This window comes from Talpa occidentalis, unplaced genomic scaffold (genome assembly GCF_014898055.3).
Source record: "Talpa occidentalis isolate TD23 unplaced genomic scaffold, MPIMG_talOcc4v2.1 talOcc4.8, whole genome shotgun sequence".
NCBI classification, from domain to species: Eukaryota; Metazoa; Chordata; class Mammalia; order Eulipotyphla; family Talpidae; genus Talpa; species Talpa occidentalis.
Genome location: NW_023605194.1, coordinates 77,306,811 through 77,330,769, shown reverse-complemented (window position 1 = coordinate 77,330,769; position 23,959 = coordinate 77,306,811). Strand labels below are relative to the sequence as shown.

Here is a 23,959-nt window from a genome sequence, read left to right as displayed (position 1 = left end):
ATGTTCTGTGCCCCCTTCTTCTGGCCCAAGAGTGTCTCTTGGGGTCTCAGCTCCCGCCTGTGGCTGGAGGGCAGCCCCTCTCACTCCCATTCACCATCCTCACCCTCCAGGAAGGCCTTGGAGTGATCAGCCCCCTTTATCCATGACTTCTCGTCTCAAATTATTTCTCCTGCCTTGTCTTGGGTCTCCCTTGGACACTAGGGGTAATCAGCATGACAGTCCATTGTCCTAGCTGAATCAGTCGTAGCTCCTCAAATTTTCCAAGCTGTTATCACCCTTTAAGTGGCCTTCAAAGCTTAGTTATGATGGCCCATCTCAGGCCTAAGCCCAAAAGAAGCCAGACGGCGGCAGTAGAAGGAAAGAACTTGAGGGTAGTGGAGGGATCTTGGGCGAAGGCAACTCAGCCAGTAAGCAGGGAAAGAGGGAGACCCCTACACAGACATCGCTCTGAGGAGCTGGGGATGAGGGGCAGGGAGGGGTCACTCACAGGCATGTGATTCCACTTTTTAGGCCTCAGCACCAACCCAGGGGCAGGGGCAGGTGGGGTGGGGGCTCTTGACCAATTTGACCCTTTGGTAATCCCACAAAACCTACAGGTCCCTCTTCAGATTAATGTTGGAAAATGCACAAAGTAAAACTGTAGCACTACAAAGGAACCAATTATATTAAAATATTGTTGTTCAAATATAAATAAATTACCATAAAGCAATATACGTATCGTTGCTGGCCTAATAACTATCATCATTTCAAAGTAGTGATGACTGTAAATGATATTTGCAACGATGGTGAGGGGACACGGAATAGCCACCAGGACAGGTCATGGGCAGTGGTAACGCCACTGTGGCCTGTGGCCCAAATTCATAGTGGAAGGAAACACTGTATTTCAGTTAGTGTTAATAAAAAGTGACAGGTTTGTCTTATTCACATTCACGGACCCCCTAAGTTCTGTCTGCATAATTTCTGGAAGGAAGCTTCTGGGGTGGGGTCATGGCAATGGGATGGGGACTGCTGCTGGATTCTAGACTCTTCACTGTGGCTCGGCAGACGGACCACATCAGGGCTGGCCCAGAGAGGTAGGCGCTCATGGAGAAAGGCCATTCACACTGAGCACTTAGTAAATGCTGGACTCGGGTCTAATCTTTACACAGATTAACTCATTAAATCCTTTCCCAACCCCTATGAAACAGGAACTGAAATTATACCTATTTGATAGACATGGGCAGTGAGGCACAGAGAGGTCAGGTAATTCAACAAAGATCACACAGCTACCGTGGGGATTTAAACTTGGGCAGTCTTGCCCTCAGAGTCTGTGCTTAACCTGAAGGTTATGGGATCTTGTTGCTGAGCATGAGCTTGGGGAGAAGAAAGGAAGATAAAAATCCCCCTGTCTGTGTCTGCATGTCCAGTCTCTTCCTCGCTAACCAGGGCATGTGCTTGTCTAAAGGTATCGCAGAGATTCCGACCCTGTCCTGCTCCTCCTCTCCCTCTCTTTCTTCTCTCTCTTCCAGCTGCTTTTGAGCTTCCTTACCCACTCAGGACACCCAGGACCAGGTTGAGGATGAAGAAGGATCCCAGCAGAATCAAGGTGACAAAATAGATCCAGGGCCACTCGTTCCCGATGGCATCATTCACCTGGTGGGCACAGAGGTGTGAGTCCCATCTCCTAGTGAAGGCTTAGGTGCCCCTCCTGAGTTGACCCACTCCAACTCTGTCCAACTCTGGGGAACAAGGGGTGAGGCCCTCTGGGCCCAGCCAGGCCACCTGTGCTGGCCTGAGGCCCCAGGCTCAGAGCAAGCAGCGTCCCCCAAGGCTGCGTTGCTGACTGTTGACCTGGCCCAGGCAAGAGAGACTCATTTCTCCCTGCAAACGTCCACCTCTCTGGGTTGACTGCCCCAGGGATGCTATCTCCATTTGGTTTCTTTACAACCAACATTTTTCAAAATAGAAGAAACACTTAAAAGTTTTGGCCTGAACTGGACCAGGCCCTTCCTGAACAACCTCTTTGACCCTAGACGAGTCGCCTCACATCAGCCTGTCCCTATAACCAGGATAATGATGTGAAGTTGCTGCCCATATGAATTTATGAGAACTGTTCACAAGAACCCTTTCTATTTGCAAAGTATTTGACGGTTTTACAATTTCTCCTCCAAAGGCATGTTACCTTGTGGTAATATCACAGTGACCCTGCAACACAGGTAGTGCCACCGTGTTAATTTCACACACTAGGAACTGTCATCTGATAATACTGAGACTGGAAAGTGGCCTTGCCCAGTGGCCAGAAGAGAGGCTCAATGAGAGATTTCCTCAGGCCCTTCATCTCTTGTGAAATCTGAGATTCTAGACTATCAGGAATGAGTTGTTCATAGTCAGGCTTAAGGAAAAGTGAGGGATTGAGAGCAGAACCCTCAGAGCCCCTGGCCCTGTACCCCACTCCCATCTGGAGAGCAGGATGTGCCTTGGGGACTGCCCAAAGGCACCAGGACACACCTGGGGATGAGAAGGTGTGCATTTCCCTGGGCAGGTGAGAAGGAGCGTGGACAGGGACTGGCAGGCCCACACCCCCGCTCCTCTGACCAGACCAGGGCCCGGGACCCACCCAGTACAGCACGTCGGTCCAGCCCTCCATGGTGATGCACTGGTACACGGTGAGCATAGAGAAGCCGAAGTTGTCGAAGTGGGTGATGCCGTGGTTGGGCCCCGGCCAGCCACCCCGGCACTCGCTGCCGTTGATGGTGCATGGGCGCCCTGAGCCTGTCCGGGCGCAGGGCGAGGGCTTCTCGTTTTCCACTGTGGCCACGATGTCTGGAGGTGGACAACGGCATGAGTGTGAGCATCAGATCGTAGGAGGAGGAGGTAATGGGAGGAAAGGGGTCAACAGCAGTTTAAAATCTGTTAGTAACAAGTCTAGGGACACACTCCGTGGGAGATGCAAGGGCTGCTTGCACCCCACATGCACCCTACATGCACCCTACATGCACCCCACATACAGGGGGCTCATCACTGTCCTCTTACGGTGAATTCCCAAATTAACATGTCATGCTCATTGTTCACCGTGAATGCTATTAACACCAATGGGTAAACCCATGTCAATAAAAATTCCTCAATGGTCTTTATGAGTGCAAAGGGGCCCAGAGAACCAACAGTTTGAGAACTACCAGTTTTGAAAGCTTAACTGAAGTCCATCGGGGCTCGAGGTGGGTTACCTCTGCCAACCTTACAAATGATCCCTTTAGTTCTTGGGGGCTTTCTTGAGGTCCCTAGTTATTGAATTTCAATCTGATTCTATGGATTCCAGACTCAAGCTAAACTAGAGCCACAGGGGAAAGTAGAACAAGAAATTCAGTTTTATCTTGAGCCTGCAGCTTAACCCACAGCTGGCCCAGACAGCCCATAGACAGCAATTATGGACGGGGGGTCTAGTTCCAAACAAGCCACGGCCCAGGCCCTGGCCCACCCCTGGCTGCTGAGCCGGCAGGACTGTCCTTCCTCCAGTCCCTGTCCTGGAGAAACTATTCCCAAGGTCAACAGGTGTGGGAAGCAGTAACTTAGTCCTGAGGCTGGTAACCCCCTTTTGGCTGTCCAGGACCGTCCTCAGCCCCCAGGGGCTCACCTGTGCCAATGAAGTAGCAGGTCTTGTGCATTTTGCCCTTGAAGAGCTCCAGCCCGATGATGGCATAAATGATAACCATGAAGAGGACAAGCAGAGCGATGTGGAACAAGGGGAGCATGGCCTTGAAGATGGAGTTGAGGACCACCTGCAGGCCTGTAGCAAGGGTGGGGAGGAGAAATGGGGTGTCACCTCCCTTCTTGGTCTCACAGCCCTCCCTCTCGACAGCCCTTGGGAAGCCTCTGGGACACCAAGGTAGAAGGGGGACCCAGAGCTGGGCAAGGGAACGGGTTGGGCAGGGAGGGAGGGGATCTTCTGGGGCACTGCCACCCACTGGGCACCCCCGACACCAGCCGGAGGGGTCTGAGCACACGGAAGGCTCTCAGGGCCTTGACATCCAGACCAGCTCCTTTGTTGCTCAGTGGGGCTGTGTGGCTTTGGATGACGTTAACCTGTTCCAGAATCACGGTGAAGACCCTAGAGTGGAGAAGAGGAGAGAGGAGGCCCCAGCTGTCAGGCAAGCCACTGTCCCAGTGGTCTGGGACCCTGTGTCCTGCCTGCACTCAGGGGACGGGCTAGAGGAGAGATGACAAACGCGCTCCATCGGCTGCTAACGCACGACTTGGTAACGCTGGTCTGCAGAATGCGTTAGAAAGGATTCTGAGGCCAAGCTCAGACTCAGGGAAGAGAATATTGGATCTGCTTAGGATCCACTTTGGGAACTGGAGGGGATGGAGGTCCAGTGCTACAGGCATGTCCAGTCCCCGGCCCAGGGACTGAGGAGACCCCATGTGGGCTGAAGGCTACCAGCAGCCCCTGCTCAGTGGGCCGTCTTGGCCACGGGTCCCTGCACGCTGCATCTGATAGTGACTTTTCTTGCATCTGATAGTTTTTTTCCTGCTCATCTCCTCCTCTATCAATTTACTCGGATTTTCATTACCCTTTGAAATCCACCCCAAACCCTCTTCCTTCTGAATCCTTCTTTTGACAGCTGAACACTGGGACACACTGCCTGGTGATGGATGTGAGGCGAGCATTATTTTCTCACTCTGTTAAGCAGAAGAACAGAGCACATTGTGCTCTGGGCTGTGAGACAGAGCGCAGTCACACTCGCTGGACCAGACCATAGTTCACTGAGAGCAGAGGCTAATTCACAGACTTCTGTTCCCTCTGTTGTGCCTCAAGCAGCCTGGCTAATGAGCAGATAATCCACAGAGTGCTTATTGAATGGCAGGAAGCAGAGTGGTGACGCTAGCTGCTGAGGCAGAACTGCCTTGGTGTGGATCCCGGCCCAGCTGCTGGTTTGCTGTGTGACCCTGGGCCAGTGGCTTGGCTTTTCTGAGCCTTAATTTCCTTGAATGGTGAAAATAAGAGCACTTCAGGGGTCATTGAATGAGACGTCCTATGTAAAGCACACAAAGTGCTAAATAAATGCTGCTCTTATGTTAAGATGGCGGTGACTGCAGGTTATGTTATAGACTGAATTGTGTCCCACCCCCTCCTCAAATTCATATGCCGAAGCCCTAACCCTCAGTACCTCAACTGTTTTGGAGACAGGGCCTTTAAAGAGGTGATTACATAAATAAGACTTACGGTGAGCCCTAATATTCAATAGGACTGGTGTCCTTAGAAGAAGAGGAAATTTGAACGCCCAAAGAGACACCAGGTGTGCACAGAGGAAAGGCAACGGGAGGACACAGGAGAAGTTGGCCATCTGCCAGCCCATGAGAGAGACCTTCTGGAGACCAGCTCCCTGATGCAATACCTTATCCCGATTTCCAGCTTCCAAACTGTGAGGAAATGAATGTCTGCCATTGAGACCTCCGTGTGTGGGATTTTGTTATGGCGGCCTGAGCGAACTAATACAAATTGCTGACTCTGCATTTTTGTATACCTAATAACATGTGCTCAATAGAGGGCCATGGAATAAATAAATAATTGGTAAAAGTTCAGAGACTTATGAACAGCCAGAAACAATGGGCCACTGTAACCACATACATGGCTTCCACTTTTGCTTGATGTGAAAAGAATAGAGGAACTTAGAGTGCCTCGCTGACGATGGGGTGTGTGACCTGCCAGTGTGGGCAGCGTTCACCCTCCACCAACACCAGCTGCACCCCTGCAGTGGCTGGCGCTGGGCAGAGGTGGCTCCATAGCCATAGACCACAAGGCTGGGGGTCCGTCTTGCCTTCAGAATGCTGGTGGGGATGGTAGGCATGGGGTCTTCAGAGAACCCCTGTGACTTCAGAACCCCCTCCCCACGTTGGGCCTCACCCCAGGAAGACAATGATGAAGTCCAGCACGTTCCAGCCACTGCGCAGGTAGGCATCTTGGTGGAACAGGAAGCCATAGGCAATGATCTTCATTGCAGCCTCAATGGAGAAGACGATGAGGAAGAAATACTCCAGTTTCTCCTGTGGGAGCAAGGTGGTCACCCGCCTGTCTTATGTATTCCAGTGCAGCCTGTTCACCCTGCTCTCTCCTTCAAGGCACACTGTTCCTAGCCATGCCTGCCTCAGGACCTTTGCACTTGCTGTTCCTATGCATGGGATTCCTCCATCCCCACCTTCCACCACACATGTCCACATTGCTATCTCTCTCAGTTCCTGCAAAAGTCATCCCTCACTGAGGCCTTCCCTGGTGACTCAAGTACAGTTTGAGCCAACTCCCAAGCTGTCCTTTTCCCTGATTTATTTGTGTTCTTAGCACTTATCCCTAGCTAAAAATACCGTATGTATTTCGATCTTGTTCATTTTCTATCTTACACACTAGAATATAAACTCCATGAAGTACGGGGGATTTTTTTCATTATTCTACTTCCAAGGCCTTGAATTGGATGAGTAAATAAATGGCCCTAGCAGCCCCCCAAATGAAGGTCACCAGGCGGTTTCTGCTGGGGCATCTTTCCTCTCCCACCACCCTGAGGGCTGATGTAGGAGGTGGGGGGAATATTTCTCAGAACTCCACGTGACTGATCAGGGTCTTGCCTTTAATTCATTTTTCCGTGACCTCTCCTGCCCACCCTGATCGCTTGCAGGCAGCCACTTAAAAGGCATAGGCACTGAGACGGAGGGTGAGGGGGACCTGGGGTGCAGTTTGTATAGGGGTGCCCTTGCAGGAAAGAGTTCCAGCTCAGCCCCACCCCACAGAAGGCCTTGCTGACTCACTCAAGTCCTTCCCCTGTAGCTGGATCCTCTCACATACCCCCATCCTTGGCTCGGTCACCCCTTCTCTTTCTCTGGGCCCAGGAGGGAGCATTTCTAACTGAGAAAGCAGGCCCCTTCTTCCAGGACCCCAGACTTCTGCAGCCTGGCTTGAGATCTCACCCACTCCCCAGACAAGCCCAGTGTCCCCAGGGAGCCCATGTCTGGAACTGTAAAAGCATTTTCTTTTTTATGATTTTCTTAGTAACATTTTCTCCAGTTTACTTCATTGTAACACTAAGGTGGATAACACATATAACATACAAAATATATGTTAATTGACACATAATAGTAAGACTTCCTATCATCAACAGACTATTAGTAGTAAGTTTGGGAGGAGTCAAATGTTATAGGTGGATTTTTGACTGGCGCGGGGCGGGTCAGTGGCCCTAACCCCCATGTTGTTCAAGGGTCAACTGCATATCTAGAATTTGGCACCTCTAGAGCTGAGCAATAGGGGCTCTGTGCCCCATAGTCCACCCCCTCCCCCGTTACCAATAATCACCAGAGGGCACTCCAAGAAATCAGGCCCCCAGAGGGCACCCCAGGAAAGCAGGCCCCCAGCTCACTATGGAGGCAGAACTCAGATGATAGGGTCACACTTCCTTTATTCTGGGTGGAGCTAGATTGGGGAACTGGCCACCCCATTAATGATTTGGAAGAGAATTCATTTTTACTTCCAAGTGGGCAAATGTGTGAAGCAAGGGACGAGGCCTCCAAAAGGCTTGTCAATATGGATGTGGGCCCAGAACCCTCCTAATGTGTTATTTAGAAAATTTTCCTGAAAGTACAATTTTCCCTTCTATATAGAGAGGCAAACAGGCAATCCTTAACCTCACCCCTAATTCTTCATACCCATTTATAATCCTAAAGCTTTCTTTTTCCAGAGAACAACAGTGCGTGATTAAAATGCAAAGTTGAGCCATTCTACTGAAAGGGATTGTGCTTAACATTTGTGGGAATCCACGAGAAACCCACTTCATGGTCTGGGCACCCTCCCTCCCTGTTGAGAGCACATTGGGGGCACCCTGGAGTGGGTAAAGGGTTGCATTCCTCCTCAGAGTATGCTTCCTGGGAGCCAGGCACCCCACTGAGGGGAAAGGGAAGGGTGGAGAGTGAGGTTGAGTCAGTATTTACATTTTCAGGTAGCTGCAGCCCAGGGGGACAAATGGAGAAGTAGGGTTGAAGGGAGGGAAAACAGGGCCCAAAATAGTTGCAGCGCTCACAGGCCAGGCAGCCAGCCTGCACCAGGAGAGGCGCTTGCACCTGCCACTGCCTGTCCCGCTGCCTCCTGGCCCCAAGCAAGCTTGCCCAGGCCAGGACCTCAGACGGGGTCACCCAGGTTCCACAGCCTGAGAGCTCCAAGCCCCAGTTGTCCCCACACAGTCTCCCAGCCCGATTCTGGGTGCCTGGACACCCCCATTGAGGCCCTGTGTACACTTGACCCTCGCCCTCAGCCAAGAGATGGCCCTCTGTGACACTGGATCAACAATGTCCCATTGCTGATGCCCCTCTAGCCTGAGCTCAGGCCTTCAGAGGGAAAAGGGACATTCATTCCACGGTTTTTGTTAAATGCTCGATGGATGCACTGGGCAAAGCAAGGCTCTCTCCAAGATCAAAGTTATCAGCCTTCCCACAACATCCCAGGTCCCTGCAGCTCCCCGCAGAGTCGCCCATCAGCTGGGGAGGCGGTAGGTGTGTGGCGTGGCAGTTCCCACCAGCTGTTTCTTGGGACACGTTCCTGAGCCTCCATGAACCTCAGTTTTCTCATTTGTAAAATAGATAAAGCCACGAAGAGCTGTCTTGAGGGTTAAATGACATCCTGCACAGACATGTCTACTTCCTGGCCCATTCCAAATGCGCAGTGCCTCACGGCTTTCTCACTGGAAACCTGGGCCTTCTGAGACAACTGCTTTCTGGCAGAATCTTGTTCTGCTGGCCTCAGTTGTGTTCTACTAGTTTCTGTTGTGCGTTGTTGGTTTCTTTTGTGTGCCATCGGTGTCCAAAGTCCCTGTCTGAGTCCACGTCTGCAGGTGGCTCACCAGGGCTTGCTTCTGCCAATCTCAGACTCACATTCCAACCTGAAACTGCTCTTGTCCTGAACCTGCTCTTCTGCATGTTTCTCTGTCCAGCTGAGGGCACTGAGTCACCTGAGCCAGAAACCCAGGGCCTTGCTGGACTCCTCCAGTGCCCTCCCCTGGGCCCCAGCGCCACCAAGTTTGGGCCTTTCTACTCCTGAAGTCTGGAGTCCACCCACAGTCCGCAGCAGACTGGAAATGAAAATCAACAGAGTGGTCTTTCCAGATCATCCTAGAAGTTTTGCTCTAAAGCCCATCCTGTTGCCTGGCACATAGCAGATGCCCCTGAAAACCTCCTGAGTCCACCCTCCTCAGCCTCATCACTGTGCTGCCCTTGCTTGTCCCTCTTGTCTGCAGTCTGTGCTCTGACCACCTCCTTTGGGGCAGTTCTGCAATGGCTCCGTGCTACCTACCAGATAAAATCCAGATGGCTCCATAGCTTGCAAGGGCCTCCATGACCCTCACCGAAACCCTGGCTTCCCCGATGACCTGTTGGCTGCCCTACCAGGCATGGGAATGACTGCCTCATCTCTCCTGTGCCCTGGCCTCCATGCCTTTGTCCACAGCTGCCCTTCTGCCCAGGGGCTCCACGCTTATCATCTCCTCTGGGAGACCCTGTGGGGAGCATCTGCTTGGTCGCCCGTCACACCATGCTGCTGCTCTTCACTGCCTTTCGCCAGAACAAAGCCTCCTTGAGACCGCGTCCCCTCAGAGTGGCTCCCACTTGTGGGCCTTCTTCCTGGTTCCCTGCCTCAGGGATGGGGTGGGGGGCAGGGGCAGGGATGTGCCATGTGCCCCGCGGCAGTGTTATTTGGCAGTGGGGGCAGAGTCATGCTCCAAAGAAGGCGTCTGAGTCGCTGTTGTGGTGGGTGAGGAGGTTTTGAGGTTGAACTCCCCTTACCCCGATTCTGATTCTTCCCCAGGGGGTGTGTCTCCCCCCATACCCAACTGGAAATATATCTGGTTCAAGGCTCTTGTTCCATTGCCTAGAGTGTCCTCCCCAGATGTCCACACAGCTCGCTCTCTTCTCTCTTTCAGATCCTGACTCTAAGGTCACCGTGTGGATGGGCCCCCACCCTTGTCTTCAGCCCTCCCTTGTTTGTGTTCTCCCCTGGCTTTATTCTTCCTTTAGCAGTGCTCACCACGCAGCATGCTGTATGTTTCTTTTAACCATCTCTCCTGACCTGAATAGGCCTGCAAGAGCTGCTGTGTCCCCTGCACCTATGGAGGCCTCTGCTCCGTGACGTTTGTGATTGGGTGGATGAGTGAGGGTCCCAGCTCCCAGCTATTCGAGGTGCGGGCTGGGGGTTGGGGACAGTGGGGCACCGCTCTGTGAACTGTCGTGACCACCACCAAGAGGAGACAAGCACAGACACTGGGAATAAGCACTATGAAAGTGTTAGAGCAATTTGCGCAGCTTCCAATCACACAGGGGACAATGAATGGATTTGGGCTTGTTGAAGACACTTGGTGAGTCCCATTGACGTGAGTTGTGTGGTGGTCCCTGGCAGAATGATCACCCACAGTCTCAGCAGACTGGAAATGAAAATCAACAGACTGATCTTTCCAGATCATCCTAGAAGCTCTGCTCTAAAGCATACCATGTGGCCTGGCACCTAGTAGGTGCTCGAGGAATGTTTATTGAATGAATAAACAACAGAACATTGTCATCTCTGCTGCAGCATCATTCAAAGGCAGGTTGTGACAGTTTGATTAATAATAAGAAATAAATACATTTGGTCTTTGTTCTCAGTTCAGGCACAGAGCTAACACCCTTGAAATTTTCTACGTGATGAGTGCCATGAAGGAGTCTTTTGTTATGTTAATGAGGCGACATTGGGACTGTCCCTACGACACCTGTCACCTAATGTCACCTAATGATAGGGGCTGTCACCAGAGGAGCCAATCTTGTGATTAGAGGGTGGAACTTTTAGTTCCACCCCTTCCCCTCACCCCCAGCCTCCAGGAGGGATAAGCTGGTGACTGAGCTCAGTCTTCAATGAGTCCACACATCAAAGATTTAATCAGACGTGCCCATAAAATGAACCCTGCATAAAACCCAAAAGGTGGGTTCGGAGGGCTTCCTGGTTGGTGAGCATGTGGGGTCTGGGAACAGTGGTTCACCGGGCCCGAGAGAATATGGGTGCTCCCTGCCCTTTCCCCAGACCTGCTCTCTGCATCTCTTCCACCTGACCACTCCTGGGTTACATGCCTTTATGATAAGATGATAGTCTAGTCAATAAAATATTTCTGAGTTCTGAGAGCCATTCTAGATTAAGCAAAGCCAAGGATGGGATTGCAGGAACCTCCGTATATAGCCAGCCACCTGGTGTCTGAGCCTGAAGGGGGCTGGGGCTGGGGAACAGGCTTGTAGGACTGAGGCCGTCACCTGTGGCCTTTGGCTCTCTCCAGTTAAGCAGTGTCAGAACTGAGGTGAACTGTAGGATGCTCAGCTGAGAACGTTTTTGTGTGGGGACCCTCGAACACATACACCTTAGAACTTACTCCAGTGGTGATATAGGGGTAGCCTTGAGGTCTGAAGGGGCTCTAGACCCCAGAGCAGGGCGGAAGTGCCTGCCCTGCCCCCCAACCATCCTGACCTCAAAGAGGCCCACAGCCTACCTGCCTTTGTGAGTTTAGAGATCGTCACCACTCCTAACAAGGGTCTTGAGGACCAAAGGTCCCTTCCAGAGAGTTCTTGTCCCTCCACAGACAGCCTCTAACTGGGAATCCCTAGGGCCACATTTGGTCAGAGCTAGGCCTGGAGTATGACCTGACCTTGTACCTGCTCTGGGGGCAGTGGGGCTGGCCACTCCCAAAGTCCAGTGCTGGTAACAGCAGGGCTCAGACACACTCTCCTCACCCCCCACGACTGGTTTGCAGGCCATGTCATCATCGCCAAGAGTCAGCCAATCTTGACACAGCTGCTCTTCCCACCCTGGGCTTTGTGGGAAGGTGGGAGCTGGCTGGGCTTCCCTCCAAAGGAACTTGTCCAGCCTCAGTCTCCTGGCTGGGACCATGGAGGTTGCTGTCCCAGACCCTCTTCTCCCACATCCCTGCCCCAAGCATTGTAGCCTATAGGTGGACTGGACTGGACTCTAGTCTTCCCAGCCCTAGCAGCCCTCCTAGGAGACACTGGAATCTAGAGTCCACCGAAAGAGTCATAACAGACTGGTGTGAGGAGGACCCACAGAGGAACCAGAGGGTCTACTGGTCTACTGCCACATCCTAACCCCACCTGCTAGGCATCCTCACAAGCCCCTCACTACATGGGTGTGGCCTCTTTTCCACCTAAGGCCTCTGTACCTGTGTGCGCATGGTCTCTCTGTGCACCTGTGTGTGGGAAAGGCTTGGATAAATCCCTCCCACATGACTGCCTTGAGACAATGGCCCACACCATGAGGTGGCCGGGGATACCCAGGTAGCCATTGACTGATTATGTGGTCAGGGTCCAAGACAGTCTGGGAGTAGCTCGGAAATTATACCAAGCACCTGCACAGGAAGTTCTCCCTGTATACAACATGTCCCTTCCTGTTCCCCATGAAGCTGATTACCCTTTATTTCCCCTGGACACTGCTTCTCCTGCCATTGTCACATAATCAATCATACTTGTTCACTATGACTAAATAAATAGCAAGACTCTGCTATTGAGGCCTCCCAGCAAGAACTGGGTAGTGTCACAGTATAATTCTATGATACCAAAAATTGTCTTCCTCCTAGACCCAAACATTCAGCCATGCAACTAGAATAATAAGGCCTCAACCAGGGGGCAGAGGCTGTGACCCTTGCTCCTTGGCACTTCCTGAGATCTGGGTACAACCCCAGGGCAGGCAGGACGACAGAGGGCACCAGGAATACCACCCCAGAGGGGTCTGAGTTCAGAATCCAAATAAAGTTGGAATTTAGATAAAACATGTTTCTTGAGCTCCTCAGCTTAGATGGAAGTTCAGCCTGTTACACCATTTCTCCTGTTTTGCAGATGAGGAAAGTGGAGCTCAGACAGGGAAAGTGGGGGTCCCAAGGCTATGAGGTGCCCCGGCTGCTGACTGAGGCCACAGCTCTGCTGGAGGGCAGCCTGAGGGCCTATGGCCTCACCGTTGTTCTCGTGGTGTCCAGAGTGCTGGCATCACCACGACCACCTCAGACCCTAGTTTGGAAAATGACCCACTGGGGAGTGAGGAAACTGGCTATATTTAGCTTGATGAACTCTCACCCAAATAGACGTGATGCGAGCGGGGCTTTCCTGCCATCCTGCCTCCCACCCCGGGATCTGGGCCCCTCTTCTTCCCACACCAGAGAACCCAAGTCATGTCAGCCTTCTAGACAAGTGGAGCACTGAAGCTAAAGAAACAGGAGGACTCTGCCCCTGAGGGTCTTAGTGAAGAGGGGTGAGGGGTTAACAGGGTGCTCCTTGGAGCATCCACCCTTGGAGAGGGTGGGAGACTAGACCTGTCTGGGGTAATATTAATAACGGTAAAGGTCTTCTAAGCACCCACTCAGGGGTCAGGCCCTATCCTAGCCACACACCTATAGTTAATCTTCACAGAAACCCAATCAAGAAGGTACTTTTACCCTCATTTTACAGATGAGGAAACGGAAGCACAGAGGAGTTAAGTCATTTCCTTGGGCTCACACAGCCTAGAGCAGAGGCACAAAGTGAATCCAGACAGTCTGATTGCAGGCGCCGTGGTCTGAACCACTCCACCGTGCTGAGGAAGGAGGAAAAGGCACCTGGACACATGGGCGGGCTTATTCCCTCCTGCCTTACCCCTTCCGCCCTCTCCAGGGCTGGATACTGGACTTTGGCAGTGGGCTGGAGGGCACAGGAGGAATGGATGGATCCTTAGTGGGTGATTGCATGTGCCAGGTGGGCCATGACCTTGCCCTCATTGGTATAACATTCTGGAAGGGCAGCGCTGTGGTCCCTTGTCTCAGATGAGGTATCAGGGCTTAGGGACTTTGGGGAGCTCCAAGCAGAGTCCATCTTGAAGGGAGGTCTGTCTGACTTGAAAGCCTTGTGCTTCCTATCACCCCCCAACCAAAACTTACAACTTGGACAACATGCCCAGGGCTTCTTCTTCAAAAGCTTTCATTCCTCACTGTCTCAGTGTCCACAGCCCCTTGCTCTGGCATGAGGGGTGCAGACTGGTGGTGGGGAATGCTAAGTCCCCCAGAAGGGGAGCTCAGGCTCTGGGTGAGAGAGGGCAGGCTCTGACGGGGCTGAACACCAGGTTTTCATTTCACTTCACTAGACCCAGGTCCAGTGGACCCTGATTTTTTGCTTGACCTTCTTTTTGCTTATCATTTACATTATTTTTAAGCATGTTCTTTCTATGAATCGCTGAAGGGCCAGACCACAGCCAGTCTGTATCTGAGGCCTGAGCCTCCACAGATGGGGAGGTGGGAGTGGGGCTGGCGGGTGCAACGTCGCGGGACATTCCGGACCCTATAAAAAGACAACTGCCTTGGATGCCAGAGGCTTAGGCTGTGGCCCGGAGGACTGCTCAGCAACCTGAACCCCAGGAATGTACTTGGGGCCTGGCCCAGTCTGCTGACGTGGGAGGGGCTAAAAGGCAGAATCCTGTCCTCAGCCCCTCTGTCTACTCCTCCCACCAGGAACAAAGCCTGCTTGACCGGAGTGTCACTAAAAGTCATCCAGAACTTGGAAATAAGGCAAAAGGATGGTGCCATGTCCTTGAAATATCACATCGGAGCATTTTATAACAGGCTGGGTCTGTTATCTGAGGCGGGATTTCTCGGCCTCAGTCCTATTCACATTTCAGGCCGGAGCATTCTTGGTGGGCATGAGGGGCCATGCTGGGTACTGCAGGTTGCTCAGCGGCAGCCCTGGTCTCCACCCATGAGTGCAGGCACTGCACTTGCTCCTGCCAATTTCCAGACTTTGCCAACTGTCTGCTCCCTCCCGCCTCCCCCAACCCCTGACCTAGGGGACTGACCTTTGCTTAATGCTCAGTGTTCGGCCCTGGAGAGAGGCAATGGTTCTTCCTTGAGAGAAAAGATGCCCCCAAAGTCACAGCTTTTCATGCCCCTCAGGGCACCAGCCAGCTTGGTTTTTCACCAATCATATGTGCCTTCTGTTTCTCTGAGCCAACTTGACCTTCTTTTTTGCTTATCACTTACATTATTTTTTAGCATGTTCTTTCTATATTGTAAATCAAGTTTTCACTTTTTGAAAATCATATTTTCACCAGGATCATTCTGAGGGTGAAAGGAGGTGATGTAGCAACCCATTTTGAGCCTGTGCCCAATAATTAGTAATTTTGCTGTTCTGAGTGGGTTCCCTCAGGAATGGTGACGTCCGCGAGGTCCCCTTGAATTCAGTCAGGGAGGGGGGGCTACTTCAGACCTCCGGGAAAAGTGGGACTTGGAGGGCCAGAGCTGGTTTTGCAGGGTCTCCTTCTGGGCTGGGGTTCTTGTCTCGGCCTTCAGCTACCCTTAGACATCTCACTGCCCTTCCTGGGGGCCCTTTCGGTTCTGTCAATTCCATCCTCCTGCTTCTCTGGGAAGGTGGGCCCCTTCGTTACCTTTGTCCCCCAGCCTCTACTCCCTTGGAAAATTCTGAGGTGTGGTCTAATCAGGCATGAGCTCTCCAGTCTAAGACCAGCTTTTCTCTTGGGCGAACAGAGGCAGCCTCGGGGCTAGGCGGGTGTGCGGAGTGTCCCTTCGGGCCTGGGCAGGCAGCTGCCAACTGGAGACAGCAGGATGACAGTGAGGGGTCGGGAGCTCCCATGGGGTCCCCACTGTGCCACTCCCCAGGGAAGCAGAGATGGGCATCCTCCTCTCTCCTCTACTGAGGTTCAGGAGCCACGCTGGCATCCCAGCACAGGGGCTGCTCTGCCCCTCCAAGTCCCACTCCCTGACTGAATTCAAGGGGACCTCGCGGACGTCACCATTCCTGAGGGAACCCACTCAGAACAGCAAAATTACTGATTATTGGGCACAGGCTCGAAATGGGTTGCTTTGACAGCCCACTGCGCCTGCGCCGGGCCTAACCAGTTCTGTGCCTGGGTTCAATGAGGCCCGGGGCTCCCTTGCACCACAGTCCTGATCCTCCCCCCGGCTGGCTTCAAGCCCGCTGTCTCTGCCCACCGCGATGCCTCAGAGCCGCCAGCATGTCAGTGCCGGAGTCTTTTCTTGCCATCTTCTGGTCACCGGGCCCCTAAGGAATTCCTTGTCCTCTGGACCCCTGTTTCCTCCTCTCTCATAGGAAGGACCCCAGTCTTTCCTGCTAAGTCAGAGGGGTACCCCAGCTCCTGCCATAAGCCTTAAGAAATCTGGGAGTGGAGGAGATGGAGAGCAGGGAGAAGCTCCTGGCAGGGACACCAGGACTTCAGGGAGCCAGTTCTCACAACGGGTGTCAGGGCTCCGCCCATGATTGGGGGTGCTGCTGCCCCCAACTGTGTTTGTATACTAGGCAACAATAGGAAGCCTTTCTTTCCCCCCCAAATCCCCCACCCTTGTCCCACGCTAGTCAGTCTGGCATCCCCCAAAGTGAGAAACTCCTCCTGCACCACAAGCAGCCTTGCACATCCAGCTGCCCGGCGGACATGGCGCCTGTGTGTTGACTTGTCTGGAGGCGGACTCACTGGTGCCTCCTCTACCCCCAGCCTGCTCTTCCCTCCCCCACATCTCTGTCCCCACATCCAGCCATCACCAGGTCCCCTGGAGTTGTCTCCTAAGTGTCTGTCCCCCTCACCCCTGGACCCAGGTCACCATGCCCAGGGTCTGGGGCCCATCTCCCCCATTTTCTGCCCAAGTGACTCCAGGGTCCTCAGCAGCCCTTTCCCTGCTTCCCACCCAGGGGGCTCCTCCCATCCACACTTGGGGTGTTTCTAAGCCCCACACCACCTCCTGCCTCTGCCTCCAGCCCATTGCCCACACGGCTCCCTCAGTGAGGACCCTCCTCCTGTCCGGCTTCTCTCCTTTATGCCCGAGCCCCTCATCCAGGACCCACTATTTCATCATCATCAAGGTTCAGGGCCAATGAAAATGTGGGGCCCCTCCTTCAAAAAGTAGGAAGTAAGTGCCAATAAGGGGACTAAAACATAAAGCTTTGCCTTCCTGCCTCAGTCCCTTTGTCCAGCACCTGTCCTGGTCTTGGACATTGCCAGTGTATGTGCAGGGCCAGTGCAGACACTCCCAGGTGACTTCTTCTCCCCCTCTGGCCCTGTACAGGCACAGCCCCCTAAATATCCCCGCCAACACACCCCCTACCTGGCAGTCAGATGTCAGGTGCCCTGGCCAGAGATGGGGAAGTTGCCCTTCACACAGGCCTCTGCTGGGACTGCATGGGACAGGCAACACCCCAAGGAGACACCAGCACCCAGACAGGGACTGGGCCAGAGGCTGACCCTGCAGTCACTCCCTGCATCAGCCCAGAGTAGAAGTAGCCACCCCTGTGCCCTTCCTGAGACACCAAAGAGCACATGTACCCCCCGAGGTGGGTAGCTCAGGGGGCCAGGGGGCCAGTGACTGAGTGGACAGCCAGGCCTTTGAGGCGAGGTGGTGGGGGGTGGGACCACATGTGAGCTGTGGTACCAAGCTCCTGCTGTGTGAACCACGGCCCACTGGACTTTATCCCAAAACAGAGAGTTGAAGATGAAATGACTCCAAGTGTGAACACTCCTACCACAGACCTCAGCTGCACAGCACATACCCTTGGAAGTTGGCCCTGCCCCCACCCCTCCGGTCTCAGCTCTACATGCCACCCTTCAGGGAGCCTGCCTGACACCAGCTTCCCTCCAGTATGTATCAGTGTCCCCAAACCTCTCACATTTCCATTTCAGTTTAAGTACTTCTTTAATTGGCAAAATTGTAATTACTTATTTCATTGATTTAATTAAACATTGTGAAGATGGTAACTACATCAATCTGGGTCACAAGTATATCCCCAGCATTGCTAGCGATATAATAGGTACAAAGTGCATATTTGTTAAATGAATGCGGAAGTTAATGAAGAATTGATCTTTGGGCCTCCATTCTTAAAAACTCTGGGTTAATTTGGATACCTGGAAAGTCCTTAACTTCCTCAGGTACCCACAGACAGCCAGTAGTGTAAAAGAGAGGTAAGTCTCTAATCTCCCTCTCGCCTGCTCTGACCCCTTCCACTTCCCTCTTGCTGGGTTTGTGGTGATGATATATCATGGGCAAAGGGGAGTGAGGAGGCCTCCACTAGAAGCTGCCTGTGTGACTTTCAGGCCTGCCTCCCCTCTCCAGGCTGCACTGTAAAGGACCCCTCACTGGTTGTATCCCATTCTGTTCTGACTTTCAGGGTGATATTTGCTGCTTTGGAAAGGTTTCTGGTCAGCTTTTCCTCTTCCAGAGAACTCATTGTCCTGTCTCTATGAGCTCTAAACCTTATCCAAGGCCTTTTCACTCCAGCTCACAAACTAAAGGAAAGCTTAGTTTTTGGCCTTTATGGCCCATTTGAAATTTTGATGGCAGCCATTTTGTTTCAAGATGAAGACTCATACCCACTAAGGTATCATTTCATACCTTAGGAAGACAGAGCTTCTTTCTAAATCGGTCAATTTCTTAAGCACTTGAAACGGAACCAAGGTCTAGAAATACGAAATCCAGAGAGTTCTCTGAGATTCACAAACACAGAGAACTAAACCTGCCTCTGGGAAGACCCAGGGCTCTGGAACCGCCTTTCCCATAATCTGGCTCTGCCCGTATCCAGTCCCACTCTCCTTCCACGCGTGGGAGCGCAGAGTTGTTTTCAGAATAGAGCCAAGCACACACTTGGAATCCCAGCTTCTCACCAACTCAAGATAGATCCCCATGGAAACCAACAGAAAGGAGAGGCAGAGATAAATATCCTTCTTTCAGGCCTGGATACCCACTAATCAGCCTCCTCCCTCCCAGCCTGCTGTAACAGTGAAGAAAATGCCTGTTGAAATGGTGGCTCCATTGTCCTGTCCCCTCAGGGGTCTGGGCAGTAAATGCCAGAAACCACTGTTCCTAAGGGGGCTTTCCCAGTCCTCACACTGTCACCGAGTTGGCAACACAGCCATTACAAGGGCTGGTCAGAGAGACCTGAGTTTGGGACCCTATGACAAAAACTGGAGGTGGGGAGGCCTTGGGCTGGGTACCTAAATTCTCTGAGCCTCAGTATCCTTGGCTTATAATAGATCTGATAAAAATACTTATCTCCTATGACAGTTAAATAAGATAATAATGTGAAAGCTTTAGCATAAAGCCCAACATCCAGTAAGCATGTAATAACTGTTAGCATGTTTATTATCATCTAGTTCTTGGGCAAGTCAGTCCTTTGATCTCTTCATGTCTCAGCTCTCTCACCCATAAAGCAGAAAAGGAGATGGGACAACCTGATTCTGAAAAGTTCCTTCTAGCTCTGGAAGCACGGAATGCATCCTTGTCCATGAGACTGGTGAGGGGACTGGGGCACGGTGGTTCAGAACTTTAAAACACATCTACTCAGTACTCCTGGAGCAAACTGGCCCAGGCAAGCAAGCTCAATAGAAGCATGTTCCTTCTGGATTATATCTAGGGAAGGGAAATTATCATTCAGCCTCTATCACTGGTGAGCTGACCTTACTAGGCCTGTTTCCCCACTTGTCCAATAATGTTAAGAATCCAGAATGAGCAGCTTTACCCTGAAATGCCCACTGGGCCACTCGGCCAGACCTGTGGGTGGTTGGGAAGGTGGGGACTGTATCTTCCAGGGCTTGAAGCTCCACCATCATCCACTACCAGGGGTCTACCAGGGGTGTCGCCCCAGCCTGGGGCTGCAGATGGGCAAGAGATGGGGGAGTTTATCTTACCAGGCCGAGGTTCAGGGTGTTGTTGTCATCTTCTGGCATAGGCAGGTACACCGCCAGGGCCACACAGTTGGCAAAGATGGTGAGCAAGATGATGGTCTCGAAGGGCCTGGGGCCAGGGTTAAGGAGAGCCCTTGAGGAGGCCTGGGATATGCAGCAGTTAGGGAAAGAGAGCGCTCAGGGCCAGTCAAGACTATGACCATCATGCTAGGCTGACGGGCTCAGGCCGTGCAGTCCCTGCTCTCTTACAGGCTAGAGAAATGGCTGCTCCTAGCTGGGGACCTGGCTCCCCCTCATTGGAGCATGGGAACTCTGGAGCTCTGACTCCTGGCTGAGGGCTACTCGAAGCCCAGAGCCCACCCCTCCCAGGGAGCTATGACTTTCTGAGATCTTGACCAGAGAGTCTGTGGGGGCTGACTCAGAGAACTGGCAAGGGGTGCTGAGGCTAAGGGGGGGTTTGGGTTCGGTGTCCATAGCACAGGACCAGGAAGGGAGACGGAAAGATGGAACCAGAATCTCTGAGCCCGAGGAAGGGATGGATATGAGATGGATGGGAGCCCCCAGAGCCCTGCACACACTGAGGCATACATCTCACACACACCCCTAGGTGGGCCCACCCCCACAGTCACTTTCCAGAGGACACCTAGGCCCATTTTTTCTCCAGCTTGCTGGTGAGCATCATGACCAACCAGAGGTCGTGGGGACCATGTGGACAGGGTTGAGGGAGAGAAAGGGAGGAGGGTGTGACTTGTTTGAGTGGTTATGGGGATGAGGGTGGGGTAGATGGGGTGAGAGGCACATTAGGTAGCTGGGTTTGATTGAAACCTCCCAGTAACCTCCAGGGTTTGGGAAGAAAAGGGGACCACAGGGACAGAGGCCTGGAAGAAAGAGCCCCAAGGAGCCCAGGATGGAGGAGGAAGAGCCACCAACCTACAGGAACAGCCTGCTGCCCAGGCCAGCAGGCGGGAGGTCAGCAGGAGGCTGAAGTGGCCTAGCACAGCTGTGGGGGGCAGACTGACCACCCACCCAGACTATCTCAACCAGGGCCATGGCTTTTTGTTTGTCACCTTCCCATTATCTCTCATTCTCTTTTCTTTCAGAACAGCTGGTGGGAGCCCAGACTTCCAGAACCCTTCAGAAATATTTCAAATATTCCCTACTCACTTGACACAGGCCTCCCCTCCTCTCCACAACTCCTTCCTCCCTTCCCCAAATAACCCACATATTTTCATCATTCTTCCTCCCAGAGCAGTGCAAACATAGTAAGGGATCAAGTCCCTGTCCCCTGGGTGGTGAGTCTGAGCTAAAATAGCCAGTGCTGCTTGGCCTGGGCCTTGCAGCCATTCACCCCACTCTGGCGATTTCTCCTCAGCTCTATCCCCAGCTAGGATTTCCCCAAGTGGAAGCCTTCACCAGCCCTCACTTTCCTCTTCACTTTCACCCCATCCATCAAAGGGAGTGGATTTCCTCACAGAGACCATCACCCTCTCCCAAATCCATCCAATTCCAAAATGAGCCTGTTTCAAAATCTTGAAGCACGCCCCATGATAATGTGGATTTGGGTCTACCTGGGAGCAGCCGCACGTACCCCCTTGGCCTTTCACAGATGGCCACGAGGCATCTCAGGCTATCATCTGCCGCCCATTTGGGCCCCAGGAACCCCACTAGTTCCTCCTCCTCCCACCGCTGTTGAGGACTCCCTTTCCCAAGGATCCTCATGCCATTCTGGGGCAGCTCACCCCATCTCATCCAGTCTCCTGGCCCCCAAAGTTTGGGGCTGTGACACCCCCACCTCCCTCTCCCACATCATAGCAAGGGTCCCGCATGCAGCAAGGGTCCTAAAGGATACTTCCATTCCACGATGCTGATGCAGGCCTTCCTCAGGGGGTTCTGCAGGGTGAGGCAGAACAGGGCCCGGGGCGGCCGGGGCAGGATCTCAGGAACGGGCTTCTTGGGCTGTTTCTTCCTCTGACCCTCATCCTGGGGTGAGGATGGCTCCATGGCTTCCCTGGCAGCCTCACTCTCTCCCACTCCCCCACCCCACTGCCCTCTCCTCCCTGCGTCCCCAATGCCCGGCCTTGGGGACTGGGTTGCCTGAGCCTGCTGGGCCAAGCCTGCCTTGCTGAGCCAGCCAGTGGGCGGGGGCAGAAGGATTACTCTCCCTGCTCCCAGCGAGTAAAATTAGCCTGCACTGGGCCGGACTGAGCTCCTGAGGCCGGCAGCTGTCATTCCTCCCCAGTCCAGCCAGTGACATCCCAATATGTCCCGGTGAGATGGGGTGGGGGGTGGCGGCAGCAGGAACTCACACAGGCCTGGGAGGGGGCAGTAGGAGACAGCGGAAGGTTTCAGGACTGGGGCGACAGAGTTCTGGAATGAGGCTGCTTATTACAAGGAGCCTCAAACTTCAGGCTGACTCCTTGTGCTAAGATTAGAAGAGATGCAGAATGCCCAACTTAGCAGAACTTGACAGGAAACCCCCACCCAACTCAGTGCCTGCAGTTATTATTGGGCCATACCCCCCCAAATTCACCTACCCCGTGCATACCCCAGAGAAACAGCTGACAGCTCCACGCTGGGGTGGAAAGTTCCTGAATGTGCACACCTAGTCACAGCACCTGTCACAAGGGGTAGTGAGTGTAGCCTTGTGGTTTCTCCCGTCCCTCTGGCCCCCAACTTTGCTGAGCTGAGTGTTCTCTCTAGGACCCACACCCCTCCTCACACAGGCTCTGGCCCAGGCCAAGTTGTCTGTGATGTTAGGTGAATGTCTGATCTGACAGAACACCTGCCAACATGGCTAACATGGGCAAGTGCTGAGGTGGGAGGAGGAGGGCAAGAGGTACTGGGTAGGTGAGGACAGCGATGGAGGACCACAAAACTCAACACATCTTTTATTTCGCCTCTTGGTGCAAACACAATGCCAGAACCCATGTGGTCTCAGTCCCCCTGGAGGCTACTACTCTCTGAGGAGAAAAACCAAAGTCCTCACCAGCCCAGAGCTAAAAGGACAAAAAGGCCACACTGGGGCTTGGGGCAGGGTAGGAGTGATGGCCTCTGCCATGGAAGCCAGAGGGCGCCCCACCTCTTCTCAAGTCTGTGGGGCTCATCGGGGCGAGTGCAGGCTCATCCTCACCCTCGGGCGCCTTCCCCAGGGAGCAGGCGCTCAAGGAGAAAGCAGTATTTGAAGCCATCTCGTGGCGAGCTGAGGCGCTGCACAAGCCAACGGCAGCCCGGCCCGCCCCTGCACCGGCGGGCACCGGCAGCGCCTGCGGCCAAGGAGGAGACGCCTGGCCACACGGCCTGTCGTGCGGTGGAGCTGGACTCCGACTTTCCCCTGGGAGCAGCCGGAGGAGCGGGAGCCAGAGGCCGGAGGACGGGCCTGGTTGCCCTCCTGCAGCCTGGAGGCGGTGCGGCGCGCCCCGGGGGCTTCCCGGCCCCTCCCTACTCCCCCCGCCCTCCCTCCACGGGCGCCCCCACTGAAGGGGATGAGGCCAGGGCGGCGGTGGGGAGGGAGGGCGTCGCAGACCCGGGGGCCCCGCGGACGCGCGAGTGGCAGGGGCCGCCTCGCGGGTGACGCGCGGCCCCAGGCGGCTCGCGGGGGCGGATGGGCCTGTGGCTCCCCGAGCGCCGGGTGTGGCCACAGGCCCGGTCAGTGGCTGGATTCCTCCGACTCAAAGAAAGGCGAGGAGGAGAAGCAAGGGGGCTCGGACGACTCGGGCAGCAGGGAGGGGGGCGCCCGGGCCTCGCTGTCGCCAGGGCAGGCGGGCCGGGGGCCGGCGGGCGGCGCGGAGGCAGGCCCGGCGCCGGGGAGGCTGCGGGCGGCGGGGGGCGCCGCGCCGTCGGGGGCGCGCTCAGCAGCTCCTGCAGGTACTTGATGTAGCGGATGGCGGCGCGCAGCGTCTCCACCTTGCTGAGCCGCTTCTCCGCCAGCGCGCCCGGCAGGTGGCCGCGGAGCCGCGCGTAGCCCTCGTTGACGCACTTGACGCGCTGCCGCTCGCGCTCGTTGCGCTTCTGGATGAAGGCGGGCTCGAAGGGGTAGTCGTAGACCCCGAAGGCGCCGGGGAAGGGCACGTAGGGGAACACGCCCGCGTAGGCGTCATAGTAAGGAGGGTCGGCCGGGCCGGGGTACAGCAGGAAGGGCACGTTGCCCAGGGACTCGGCAGGGGTTAGGGGCGCCTGCCGGGGAGGGGGCACGACGCCCAGCTGCATGCAGCTGGGGGGCGCCATGGGCCTCCGGTCCACCAAGGCCCGGCAAAAGTTATTGTTCAT

The 23,959-nt window shown here is 54.0% G+C and overlaps 2 protein-coding genes across 2 annotated transcripts in view; both read right to left on the bottom strand.

Moving 5' to 3' along the window:
- Positions 1-21,694, bottom strand: part of CACNA1S (calcium voltage-gated channel subunit alpha1 S) — a 59,032-nt gene extending 37,338 nt beyond the window's left edge. The window contains exons 1-7 of the mRNA XM_037496829.1: positions 21,543-21,694; positions 19,697-19,802; positions 5,882-6,021; positions 3,942-4,084; positions 3,611-3,763; positions 2,597-2,802; positions 1,529-1,632 (exon numbers count right to left, since the gene is read on the bottom strand). Of these exons, the coding sequence (XP_037352726.1) occupies positions 1,529-1,632; positions 2,597-2,802; positions 3,611-3,763; positions 3,942-4,084; positions 5,882-6,021; positions 19,697-19,802; positions 21,543-21,694 (1,004 nt within the window). The remainder of the gene's footprint in view (positions 1-1,528; positions 1,633-2,596; positions 2,803-3,610; positions 3,764-3,941; positions 4,085-5,881; positions 6,022-19,696; positions 19,803-21,542) is intronic.
- A 1,645-nt stretch (positions 21,695-23,339) lies between these two features.
- On the bottom strand, positions 23,340-23,959 carry ASCL5 (achaete-scute family bHLH transcription factor 5). Its single transcript, XM_037495832.1, is given in 2 exon segments — positions 23,340-23,539; positions 23,542-23,959. Coding segments are annotated over 2 exon segments (618 nt in total).